We start from the raw sequence: 13506 nt of genomic DNA, 5'->3' as shown, positions 1-13506 counted from the left end.
GCTCTTTAATAAAATCTGAATCCATTTCGTACTGAAATTCAATAAGTCTAAATAACTAGCTACTTAACAGACAACATATTTTACCTCTTTGAGAGACACGTTGCTCGGCAGCATTAACACACTCAGTTTCCGCATTCGACGTCCTGGTGGTGGAAGGAACACCAGAACTTGGCTAGATGTTGCACGTAAGAACTCGACAATCTTCTTCCATAGGAGTCCAAACAGAGACAGGTGTGTCACATTTAAAACCACATGAGTCTGGGTCACTTTCTGTGGTTTTAAGAGGTACACCCCCTCATCTGTGATGTTGGCCACACAAAGGTCATCACCTGTGAAAAGATTTAAAAAACATTGTACAAAACCCACCCACTCTTTACCATGTCACAATCTGAGCCAAGTTTGGTTCAGCTGGGGTAGGCCTATATAGACTCAGATTGAAACATTTTGTCTGAAGGGTAGACAGCGATGTGAGCACTTCCGCACTTCCGATGCATTATAAGTAAGTTTGCTTTTCTCTTTATTAAGGTTTCGAGAGCCTGTAAGGCTTCGAAGCCTTATTGCATTCCTTGGCTTTCATTATTATTCTTCCGCCGTATTTGCCAGTTCTGGCCTAACCGCGTGGTCACTTTTTATGAAATTCGGCAATATGGTAGAGGGCTATGCCAAACGGCTAAGAAACGAAACTCACAATTATCGGCCAAAGGGTGGCGCTATTTCACTCAATTGACTTTGAACAGGTACAACTCATGCCCTGTTTGACCTACAGCCATGAAACTTTGATACACACATGCGTCTCCTCGTGCCTAACAACTTTCACTGTTTGACTTTTGACCTCTGACCTTTAGATATCCCACCATTTCCAATTCTATGAAAAGCAGTAAAAAATACTCTTCCTTCGTACAGATTGAGCAATCTGTACGAAACTGTATACACATGAACTTTGGACCAATGCCGACAGACGTGAGCAAGCGGATTTTCCATAAGTGAAAACGTTAAGCTTTTATAAGCCAATGAAAATTGCAGTTTTATGACAATTATTCATCTGCCCCTAAAACATACATGCTCGCATTTGTTTGACACTTTGCAATATTGTAGAAGGTCATTCCAAGTATCACTGAAACCAATCCTACTCCAATTGGTCAAAGGGGGGCGCTATAGCAATTTTTTGAAAATGCAAACTTTAAACAGGCAAAAGTCATGCCTCGTTTGGCCGACAGCCGTTAAACCTGCTTACACATGTGCCTTGACTCATGAGGAACACATGTATCACTTTGACCAGTAAGCTCTGCCCTTAGATTGCCTGTAATTTTGAGCAGTTTGAAAAACATTTAAATCTAGGATTTCTGAGCAATTTGCATGAAACTGTGTCAAATACATGTTTGAGGCCCTTTTTCACAGGTTTAGGTGTGTTGGTTCAATAATTTGATCGCTTAATCATCTGCCTTGAAACCATAGGGTAGCCGGTTCGAATCCCACCTCAGGTAGACTTCATTATAATTGCATTGCACACAACATGACTATATCAATGAATACATGTGCAATTGTTAAAGATGACGAGAAATGCATACTTGAAAGTAGTTATTTTCAATGTATGACGTACTTCATTCGCGCTTTTGTTTTGTTTTGTTGGATTCTCCCTTTTCACTGTCTAAGGCTGTGTATTGGATAGCTCCACCAGTAGAGTGTGAGTCTCATGTGCCGAAGGTCCCTGGTTCAAATCCCACTTATTACAGTTCACATTTAAATTGCATTGTACAAAACATGACCCTGTTAATGCAGACATGTGCAATGTTTAGACAATAACACGAAATGCTTTTGAGAGTAGTTGTTTTTTATGTATGACATACTTTCTTGTGAAAATAGCCGATCTACAATCTCACACCTTTTTAGATAGATTTTAGAACGCGTTGTGAGCTTGTAGATCGACTATTTTCCACTAGTTTCCATTCCGAAATATATTGAGCAGTTTGAAAAACATTTAAACCAAGGATTTCTGAGCAATTCGCGTGAAAGTGTGTCATGTGTGTGAACTCCCTTTTCACTAGTACAGGTCTGTTGGCCAAATGGCTTAATCATCTGCCTTGATACCGCAGAGTCGCCGGTTCAAATCCCACGTCATGCAGACTTCAACTCAATTGCATTGCACACAACATGATTGTATCAATGAATAAACATGCAATTTATAAATGAAATGCTTATTGAGAGTAGTTATTTTCAATGTATGACGTACTTCATTCCCTCTTTTGTTTTGTTTTGTTGGATTCTCCTTTTTCACTGACTAAGGCTGTGCATTGAATAGCTTGATCAATACACTGTTAGTCTCATGTGCCAGAGGTCCATGGTTCAAACCCCACTTGTCACAGTTTACATTTAAATTGCATTGTACAAAACATGACCCTGTTAATTCAGACATGTGCAATTTTTAAACAATAACATGAAATGCTTTTGGGAGTAGTTGTTTTTTATGTATGACATACTTTCTTGTGAAAATAGCTGATCTACAATCTCACACCGGAAGAACCTATAGGACGGAAAAACCTATAGATATCAACAGACACCATCAGGGAGGCCATATCTTTAGCTCAATGAGAAGAGAGGCAGCCTGTGAATCCATAGGTCGCTGGTTCGATCCCTGTCCCCAACAATGCGTTGAGGTGATCATCATTTGGAATTCCCCCTATTCTCATGGATTGGATCCACCCCTCTCACCTGCTCTCACTCATCACCAATCACACCTGCCACATGCACAGTACAATTTTTAGGTACTTTTACTTTACTACTCTACTCTACTACAATTACAGCAGATGACAGCTTTAGTTACTTGTTACTTTGCAGATGTAATTATTAATACAACACCTACAGTAACCACATACAGCCGATCTACAATGTGACGCCTTATGAGCTTGTATGTATATAATAAGCAACCCATGCTGTATGATAACTTACCACATATGAAATCCAATTCTGTCTATCCAATGGCTCAGTCTGTACTGTGGCCATAGCTGAGTGGTTAGTGAGCCCACCTAGGGAACCAGAGGCCCTGGTTGCCCCAGGTACGATTCCAGGCCAGGCCAGCAAATGTGTCGATGAAAAGAAATTTGTCCCTGAGCAAGACTCTTAACCCCTAATTGCTCACAGGCCCTCATTGGAAACAAGACCGCAAGGACTTTCATGAACGGACGTGGAATTATCCTTATCCTTTACACTGTCTACCCACAAGTCTATAGGTCCCTGGTTCAAACCCCAATTTAACCGGTCCAAATATAATTTACTGAACAAAAATCATGACTTTGTTAATTAATGCATGTTCACTTCTTCTCTCTCGCTCTCTCTCTTACAGCCTCTCTTTCTCACTGCCTCTCTCTCTCTCTCTCTCTCTCTCTCTCTCTCTCTCTCTCTCTCTCTCTCTCTCTCTCTCTCTCTCTCTCCCTCTCTCCCTCTCTCTCCCTCCCTCTCTCTCTCTCTTTCTTTTCTCTCCCTCTCTCTCTCTCTCTCTCTCTTTCTTTTCTCTCTCTCTCTCTCTCCCCCCTCTCTCTCTCTCTCTCTCTCTCTCTCTCTCTCTCTCTCTCTCTCTCTCTCTCTCTCTCTGCCACTCTGTCACTGTCTGTCTGTCTGTCTGCCAGTCTGCCACTCTGTCACTGTCTGTCTGTCTGCCAGTCTGCCACTCTGTCACTGTCTGTCTGTCTGCCAGTCTGCCAGTCTGCCACTCTGTCACTCTGTCACTCTGTCACTCTGTCACAGTCTGTCTGTCTGCCAGTCTGCCACTCTGTCACTGTCTGTCTGTCTTCCAGTCTGCCAGTCTGCCACTCTGTCACTGTCTGTCTGTCTGTCTGTCTGCCAGTCTGCCACTCTGTCACAGTCTGCCAGTCTGCCACTCTGTCACAGTCTGCCAGTCTGCCACAGTCTGCCAGTCTGCCACTCTGTCACAGTCTGCCAGTCTGCCAGTCTATCACAGTCTGCCAGTCTGCCACTCTGTCACAGTCTGCCACTCTGTCACAGTCTGCCAGTCTGCCAGTCTGCCACTCTGTCACAGTCTGCCACTCTGTCACAGTCTGCCAGTCTGTCACAGTCTGCCAGTCTGCCACTCTGTCACTGTCTGTCTGTCTGCCAGTCTGCCAGTCTGCCACTCTGTCACAGTCTGTCTGTCTGTCTGTCTGTCTGTCTGTCTGTCTGTCTGTCTGTCTGTCTGTCTGTCTGTCTGTCTGTCTGTCTGTCTGTCTGCCACTCTGTCACAGTCTGCCAGTCTGCCAGTCTGCCACTCTGTCAGTCTGCCAGTCCGCCACTCTGTCACAGTCTGCCAGTCTGCCACTCTGTCACAGTCTGCCAGTCTACCACTCTGTCACTGTCTGTCTGTCTGTCTGTCTGCCAGTCTGCCACAGTCTGTCTGTCTGCCAGTCTGCCAGTCTGCCACAGTCTGTCACAGTCTGCCAGTCTGCCAGTCTGCCACTCTGTCACAGTCTGCCAGTCTGCCAGTCTGCCACTCTGTCTCAGTCTGCCAGTCTGCCAGTCTGCCATTATTCTCGAAACCGCTCATTGCTGCTTGCAGCTATATTTAGACTTTATGTTCTTGGTTTATTTGTTTGATAGACATTTATGCCGGTCTGTTTATGCTCTTTGTTTGTACTGATTGTTTCTGTATTTCACTCCTATTTAGTTAAATCATCATCACCACCACCATGTCATCATCATCATCATCATAATGTGTACACAGACTGGCAATAAAACCACTTTTCAAATCTCCATCCTGGTCTGGTCCTATTGCTCTTGCCGGCATACTGGTGTCGGGGTATATATGTTTAGCCACGCAGTGAACTCTCAACCAAAGCCAAAACAACATCAAAAACAAATATAACATATTATGTGTATTACTGTGTCACTTTGAACAAAAACTGATTTAACAATGCTAATGGCAGCTCATCGCCAGGTGGGATGTCACAGTGTGGCAGGCGTAGCTGACTCACGAGGTGTGATGTCACAATGTGGCAGGTGTAGCTGACTCACCAGGTGTCACAATGTGGCAGGTGTAGCTGACTCACCAGGTGTGATGTCACAATGTGGCAGGTGTAGCTGACTCACCAGGTGTGATAGCACAGTGTGACAGGTGTAGCTGACTCACCAGGTGTGATAGCACAGTGTGACAGGTGTAGCTGACTCACCAGGTGTGATGTCACAATTTGGCAGGTGTAGCTGACTCACCAGGTGTGATGGCACAGTGTGGCAGGTGTAGCTGACTCACCAGGTGTGATAGCACAGTGTGATAGGTGTAGCTGACTCACCAGGTGTGATGGCACAGTGTGGCAGGTGTAGCTGGCAGACAGACTTCTGAGGACACTGGATGTCAAACAGAGGACCTGCAGGAGTCCCTCCTGTTGACTGGAGACATCTTTCATCCCACTGAACAGTCCTGTAGAGGACTTCTCCTTCCCCTGTCGTTCCAAACACCAACCCTGTGTCACTGCACTGGAACAGCCCCGCCCCGGGGACGTGGAACCTGTGACACAAAACAATCATTTATATTGGTATAACATCTATATGATATGAAACAATCATTTGTATTGATATGAAATCTATATTATATAAAACAATCATTTGTATTGATATAAAATCTGTATTATTAGCTGTCATGTTGCCACTTCACATCAAGTTCATTTACCACTTTGTTCTTTTTTAAAGTTTATTTAACAGGTACGATGTACAAAACAGACATTCCTGAAATAATCATCTACATTCATAACTCAATGGTGTCTGTGTGTGTGTGTGTGTGTGTGTGTGTGTGTGTGTGTGTGTGTGTGTGTGTGTGTGTGTGTGTGTGTGTGTGTGTGTGTTGTGGGGTCGGTCTTAGCGATTGGTCTCTTTGATAAGAAGCTACCAATGACGATGTTTAGGACGACTGACCTGTATTCATTGGTTGTTTGTTCTGTGTGCACGATGGGGGAGAAACTGGATGGAACCACTGGCCTGAAACACACAAACAAACAAACACACACAATTAGATTGTGGAGTTTATAATATTTGAGCCCTGTTTTATACTACTTAAATAATATACAAGCGCACACCACTTGTAGATCGGCTATTTTGGTGTACAACTACTGTAAGTATAACTCAGACTTAAAGGTTAAAGTTAAAATGACAAAAATAAAGTAAAAATGACATTAATTAACAAGGTCAGAAAAGGCAGATCTACAAGCTGACAATGTGTTGCAAAACATTGTGAGCTTGTACATCATCTATTTTTGAAGATTTTTTATAGACTAAAACTTTTTTCTCTAATATTTCAGTTTTAGATAGTTTAGTTTTGTGAACACAATACAGTTTCAGTTAGTTTTTTTCTGTAAAGCTCTGATGTTATTTTTATTTCAGTAACTAAAATGTTTTTACATTTTCTAGTTATTTTGATAGTTTTAGTTCACTATAATAACCCTGGTTGTGTGTTTTATTTGGCTTTGTTCTCCAGACTTTGTTATTAATAGTAGTAAGAGTAATGTAGACTAACGTAGATGAATGTAGAGACATTTATTGTGAAAATGCCTGAGAAGAGTATTTCAGTGTTGGAATGTATCTGTGGAGCTGTAATGATGTCATTAAAACTATTGATCTAAGATCCTTCTGACTCACATATAGACCCAGACCAGTGGTTCTTATTCATGTCAAGGACCCCCACATTGATATGGATTTGGCCGTGGACCCCCATCTGAAAATATTTTGTGCCAGGGACCCCCAGAAGAGAAGGTGTATGTAAAAAGAAACATCTAAATTATTCAAAATGTTCCAAAATGTTAGATATTTTTGAAATATTTAAAAACATAGCAGATGTACAAGCTCACAGAGAGCTTGTAGATATACTATTTTTGAATAGCCAACATTTAAATGGAAAAAGTGGTTAATATGATTGTGATGCTATATTAACTACTTTAGCTGGAGACCTGTGTGTGTGTGTGTGTGTGTGTGTGTGTGTGTGTGTGTGTGTGTGTGTGTGTGTGTGTGTGTGTGTGTGTGTGTGTGTGTGTGTGTGTGTGTGTGTGTGTGTGTGTGTGTGTGTGTTTGTGTTCAACTTACTCTATCTGACACAAAGACACTGAGGAGGAGGAGTCAGGGTTCACATAGAACCCAGGATAGAGAGGTTCAGTGAATGTGGTCTGGAAGGTGTGCAGGTGTGTGTGTGAGTCAGAGGACACTCTGTAGAAAGACAGGATGCCAGCATGCCAGTCCACATACACTGCTACTCTGTTGGAGCCAGAGGGACGGACATGGATGAGGGTTCGCTTCTTATTGTGATAGACACAGTATCTGTTACCATAGATACCATCACAATCCAGAAGCCAGGACTTGTCATTGTATGCAAGCAGACAGTCATCCCCCATTCCTCTCCTGTTGATTCCTCTGTAAGTCACTGCTATAGAAACCCTTCTACTCCACTCTACCTCCCAGTAACAGCATCCAGTCAGACCCTCTTTGCACAGAACCTGTGGCCAGCCCTGAAATCTGTCTGGATGGTCTGGATAGGACTGACGCTCACTGGTCCGTGTCACCTTTCTGTTGTTCTCAGACAGAGAGAGGAGTGGGTGTGTTGTGTTTGTGTCCAGTGTGAGAGGACACACACCTGATGGAGAGAACAACACACAATATGTCATTACATCACAAAGTACTAGGGGTGTGCCGATATATCGTCCCGCGATATATCGTCCCGCGATATATCGCGATACGTTTTCGCGACGATATGTATCGTTTTGGGGAAAAAAAATATCGTTTTGAATTTTTTTTTTTTTTTACACCAATCAAAATAATCAGGCATGCAAACAGCCCCGAGGTGAAAAGGGTGACAACATGTTTTTTTACGGGTCAGGTGTCACACTATTGCCCTATTTGGATTCAAAACGGCTGAAAAGCTACAAGTTTGCATGTCTGAATAATGCAAAAACAGAATTATTTGTTTGCATTTCCTTTTTTTCTCCCCCATTTATTTTCATAATAAAAAAAGTGCGTATCGTATCGTATCGAAATCGTATCGAAGTTGTGAGCCAAATATCGTATCGTATCGTTTCGTGAAATTAGTGTATCGGCACACCACTACAAAGTACTGATTAGATATGTAACATGATGACTTTCAATGTACAGTATGATATCTAGCTAAATATTATATTTATGGAATTTTAGAGTATTTACCCTCCATTTGAATTAATCACACTGTAACCTATCAAATAATTGAGTATTTTGCAATGATGATAGTGTTGATTATCAACCTGAAAAGAGGACAGACGTCTATCTGTCTGACATGATGCAACCTCAGGTTTCATCATGGTGTCCATGTGGATCTGCTCAGAGGAGATCAAACGGCCCCTCCTCCCCGCCCATTGTTTTTTAGAACCAACCATTAGGACAAATCAAATGGTGAAAGTAGCAGATCTACATACTGAAGCACATTGCGATGAGATTTTTTTGGGGGGGAAATGTTTGACTACTTCTGTAGGAGAATGTGATATACATATACACATATATACATACATATACATTATATACATACATATACATTATATATATATATATATATATATATATATATATATATATATATATATATATATATATATATATATATATATATATATATATATATATATATATACACTGACACACACACACACACACACACACACACACACACACACACACACACACACACACACACACACACACACACACACACTAGTCATAGTCTGTCTGTCTGTCCGTCCGTCCGTCCGTCCGTCTGTCTGCTTTCCCCTCGTCTGTCTGTCTGTCTGTCTGTCTGTCTGTCTGTCTGTCTGTCTGTCTGTCTGCTAATAGATTAACAAATATATGAAAAAAATATAATAATACAAAATATATATATACAGTGAGAAACAAGTATAAGATCTTGTCTTAGATAGGTATATTAGCTTATCAATATCTATCTATTGTGTTATATTCTATCCCTTACATCTGTGTATTGTTTCAAAATTGTACATTGTGTTAATGTGGTTAAAATGAGGAGAGAAGCAGGATGAGCAGGATGAAACACATTAGCCTGGCATGGCATGGCATGGCCTGGCCTGGCCTGGCATGGCCAAACTAATATCTCTGCATAGATATTAGTCTGGAATGTCTGTGTGGAACCTGCATTTCCAAGGGGCGGATCAAAAAAATGCCTCCGGTTATAAACCCGCCTTATATTTGCATACTGGGCCCTGATTGGTGCTCCACAACTTCGGGTGCAGCGAAATCCAATCACAACTGAGCGGGGCCAGACTAATCCAAATTCATCTAGTTTCCAGGATAGCAACACATTGCTCTATATATTGATATAGTTTTATTCTTAATAAAGTTATAACCTGCTGCCAGGATTGAACTGTTCTACATCGTAACACTACAGTATGTATTGAGCAGCCAAAATAATGACTTTCCTCACTGAGTAAATAAGTAAAGTAGTGCATAACAATGCTTTTCTTTTAATATTTCTAACTGCAAAAAGACAATATCGATGGCCAAAACGCAAAACCTCCTATCTGAAAAATGTTAATTGTTGGGAAAATGAAAAAGAAAACTACAAAATGTTGTATTTTTTTTGCACAATGCTATTTTTTTATGAAACCCATCACATAATACACCGTTTCTGGATGTCTGGACTATATTACATTATTATATGTTAATTACACTGATTTCATATTGCAAATGCAGATAGGAGGTTTTTCCCCACTTTTCCTGGATAATTCTGCAGATAGGAGCTTTTGCATTCAATGTAAAGTGATTGCTTAACTACATAATGACAAATAGTACTAGCTGCAAATACATACATTTACAGCTGAAAACAGTTGCATCAGTGGTGTGGTCTATTTTCTTTTTGTTGAGGTATACGATAATCATTCCCTGCACGAAATGCGCGTGGTTGTGGGTATACGCTAGTGTGTTTTCAATGGATGGAATGGTTAGTAGACTGTATACGCCTTCTTCCAAAAAAATCTGCACTGTATACAGCGTAACACGGTAGAACACACCACTGAGTTGCATTGAATGCTTTTTTATTTTATTCAAAAACAAAACAAAGTTTGCAGGGAAATGCTCACAACAAGAATCTAAAAGGAAAGTGCTTACAAATAAAATGTACAAAAAGGACAACAGGAATACAATTAGGTGGACTAGAAAACAACTGGCCCAGTTACTCCTCGACATAATCCCCCCTATACCCTCTACCCCCAACTCCACCACCTGAAATACCCCCCCACTCCCACAACCCCCATTCCCCCCAACCAGCATACTACATACAACTGGATCACCAACCTTGTGTCCAGTGTGGATAGTGGAATAGTATGTAAGATCATTGAATGTCTTAACGAGCCTATAAGCAAGGAGGAAAGACGGATGCCTTGACCCTAGAACCACCAAAGCCAGGGAGGAGATGAGAGCAGCACACAGGGGCTTTGTCGCTGACCAAAAAGGAGAGGGTCTGAGGGAGGAATATAAGCGGAGGAAGGAGGAGCTATACCAAGTGTATGCAACCCGAAAAACAGGAGCTGACCCAAAAGATCAGGGACATTAAAAAGGTGCATGTTAAACAGAAGCATGGCAAGAGCTGGAAGCTCATCAATTACATTTCTGGCAGAAGCTCTTCTCAGACTTCCAAGATCTGGGGAGAAAGCACAGAGGAACGAGTTGAAACATGGTACCAGCAGAAGAAGAGGATGCTCTTGTCTTCCATGACCTTCCCATACCAGATCATGGATCATTTTCCATGGATGAGTACCAGAGGGCCAAGGCTACTATCAAGTGAGGCAAGAGGAGGATGGAGTGACAGCAGAGGTTCTGATGTATGTGCCCATAGACGAGGTGGTGTTGGATTTCATCAAGCACACACGTCTAGTGAGCTGCCGAAGCTGCGGAGCAAAATGATCATCGATCCAGTACCAAAGTCAGGCGACCTCACCAAGACGGACACCTCCAAGGCATTAACCTGAGCTCACAAGTCGCCAAGGCGTCTAACAGGATGATCCTCAACCGTCTTAGACCCATCTTAGACCCTGTACTGAGAAACTCGCAGAACGGCTTCCGCCCAGAGCGAATAGCAGACGGGCAGATACTGATGCTGAGGAGGATACTGGAAGGAGTAGGAGATGAATCTTTCAGTGGTGATCACCTTCATGACTTCCAAAAGGCTTTTGGCACCATCCACCGGGGGAAACTGATGAACATTCTCCGGGCCTACAGAGTTCCTGAAAAGATGGTTCAGATGATGGAGACACGCTACTTGAGGCAGTCCAGGCAGTGCCTCAGTCCAGGACTTGAGGCAGTCCTTCAAATAACCTGGGCCTGGACTGCTTCAATGGAGCAGGACCTGAAGGTCCGGGGGGCACTTGACTGGAATGCCTTGCATGGGATGAGGAGAGTGTGGAAATCAGACATGGGAGAAGACCTCAAGAGGCGGCTGTTCATATAGTTACAGTTGAGTCAGTACTGCTGTATGGGGCTGAGACATGGACCATCACAGCACAACAGGAAAGGGCCTTGGATGGAGTCTACACAATAATGCTATGAATGGCACTAGGAGTCACATGGACGGACCAAATCAGAAATGTAGTCCTCTACGGGAACCTACCATGTGTCACAGACAAAGTCAGAGAGAGAAGGATGAGGCAGGGCACTGCGTCAGGCACCCATACTGTAACTAATGGCAAGCAAACTGACACTATGGGAGCCAACCCAGGGCAAAGCCAGGAAAGACAGGAAGTGCACCCCCTACGTAGATGCACTTCGGCGCAACAGCTTAGCCAACACTGTAGAGCTCAAAACCCTGATGCTAGATAGGAGAGTGTGGAGGGCAGCTTTTCAGGAGTCCCAAATTGGTGTTGGCTAGACCACACTCGCATCGCAAAGACCCTATTCTATATGATCCGGCCTAACTGACTCATGCCCCCCTCAACATAATCCCCCTCCGTACCCTCTACCCCCAACTCCACCACCTGCAATACTCCCCCACTCCCACAAACCCCACCCCCCAACTGCCAGCCCACACCTCTCCACCTCCATAACTCAAAACCCCATTCCACTTCAGGAGTCCCGAGTTGGTGTTGGCAAGACCACACTCTTGCATCGCAAAGACCCTATCCTATATGATCTGGCCTAACTTGCCTATGCCCCCCTCAACAAAATCCCCCCATACCTTCTACCCCCCAACTCCACCACCTGCAATACTCCCCCACTCCCACAAACCCCATACCCCCCAACTGCCATCCCACACCTCTCAACCCCCATAACTCAAAACCCCATCCCACCCCATACCCTCGTACCCCAAAATCCCATCCAATCAATTACCCCCACTCCCAGAAGCCCCGGTCCCCATGCCCCCAACCAACACACCACAAGTTCCCCCAAACTCCACCCACCCAAGCCCTCATGCACCCCCCAACCGCCACCCCACACCTCCCACACCCCATAACTCCAAACCCCATCCCACCCCCATACCCTCATACCCCCCAACCGACACAACACAATATTCTCACAGGGTTGTTGGCTGCCACGGTGTTCACGTGTGATTTTGATCTGCATTTAAGATTGATTTCCGATGGAAATCAATCTACTCTGGACCATCATAACACTGTTTCCGTTTTCACCAAATGGTGCTCAGACAACCATCTTCAAATCAATGTAAATAAAACAAAGGAACTACTGATCAGCCCCCCCTCCCCCCAGCGCCCCACCATCATAAACACCCAAACAGTTGAAACAGTGGACACTTTTAAATACGCCTGTCAGCCATCCGTAAACTTAAAGGACTATATGTTGCCCCACACCTCCTGCTATTGCTATATCAAAGTATCATTCAACCCATCCTTCTGTACTGTTCTACATGTTTCTTCACTATGCTTTCTGTCACAAACCAGGCCAAACTTACACGCATCACAAATACAGCTGCTAAAATCATCGCTCTCCCTACACCCAACCTCACAGAACTGAACAATAGATCCATCACACGCATAGCTAACTCCATAGTTCAAGACACCACCCACCCACTCAACAAATTCATCAATCTCCTACCCTCAGGGCGCAGGTACAGAACACTCACGTTTAACAGGGCCCGCTTTAGGAAAAGCCTGGTCCCTGCAGCTATCGAGGTCCTGAACAAAAGGCCCCGCTGAAAAATCTGTCCTATTGACACCAGTTGTCTTGTTGCTTGTTGTCTGTCTTGTGTGATGTGTAATGGTCTTTTTATGTAATGTACAGTCAGTGAAGACGAATTTCCCCACGGGGACCAATAAATCTAATCTAATCTAATCTTAATTTAAAAAATCACACCCTGTGTGAAGGAAGCGGTGACTTTGATGAGTTTATTTAATTGGGCTATATATGAACTAGAGAAACAATGTTAAATCCCTGTCAATTTATTCCAAAAATGAGTTTTAATAAACTCTGCCTCCTGGTGGCTGCACACTGCGTGTGCCGTGCTCAAACATACATACATACATACGCACAGACAAAGCCAAATGTAGAGCGGTTGGC

General features: G+C 43.3%; 1 protein-coding gene across 1 annotated transcript in view; it reads right to left on the bottom strand.

Annotated features, from left to right (window-relative positions):
* The window catches only part of LOC311057155 (NACHT, LRR and PYD domains-containing protein 3-like), a 103762-nt gene that overhangs the window by 9281 nt on the left and 80975 nt on the right, over window positions 1–13506 (bottom strand). The window contains exons 15-18 of the mRNA XM_084074106.1: window positions 7057–7600; window positions 5896–5958; window positions 5277–5491; window positions 85–329 (exon numbers count right to left, since the gene is read on the bottom strand). Coding sequence (XP_083930232.1) covers window positions 85–329; window positions 5277–5491; window positions 5896–5958; window positions 7057–7600 — 1067 coding nt within the window. The remainder of the gene's footprint in view (window positions 1–84; window positions 330–5276; window positions 5492–5895; window positions 5959–7056; window positions 7601–13506) is intronic.

The sequence above is a fragment of the Gymnoscopelus microlampas genome, assembly GCF_963454915.1.
Source record: "Gymnoscopelus microlampas genome assembly, chromosome: 12".
Lineage (NCBI taxonomy): Eukaryota > Metazoa > Chordata > Actinopteri > Myctophiformes > Myctophidae > Gymnoscopelus > Gymnoscopelus microlampas.
This window is presented reverse-complemented; position numbering and strand designations above follow the sequence as displayed.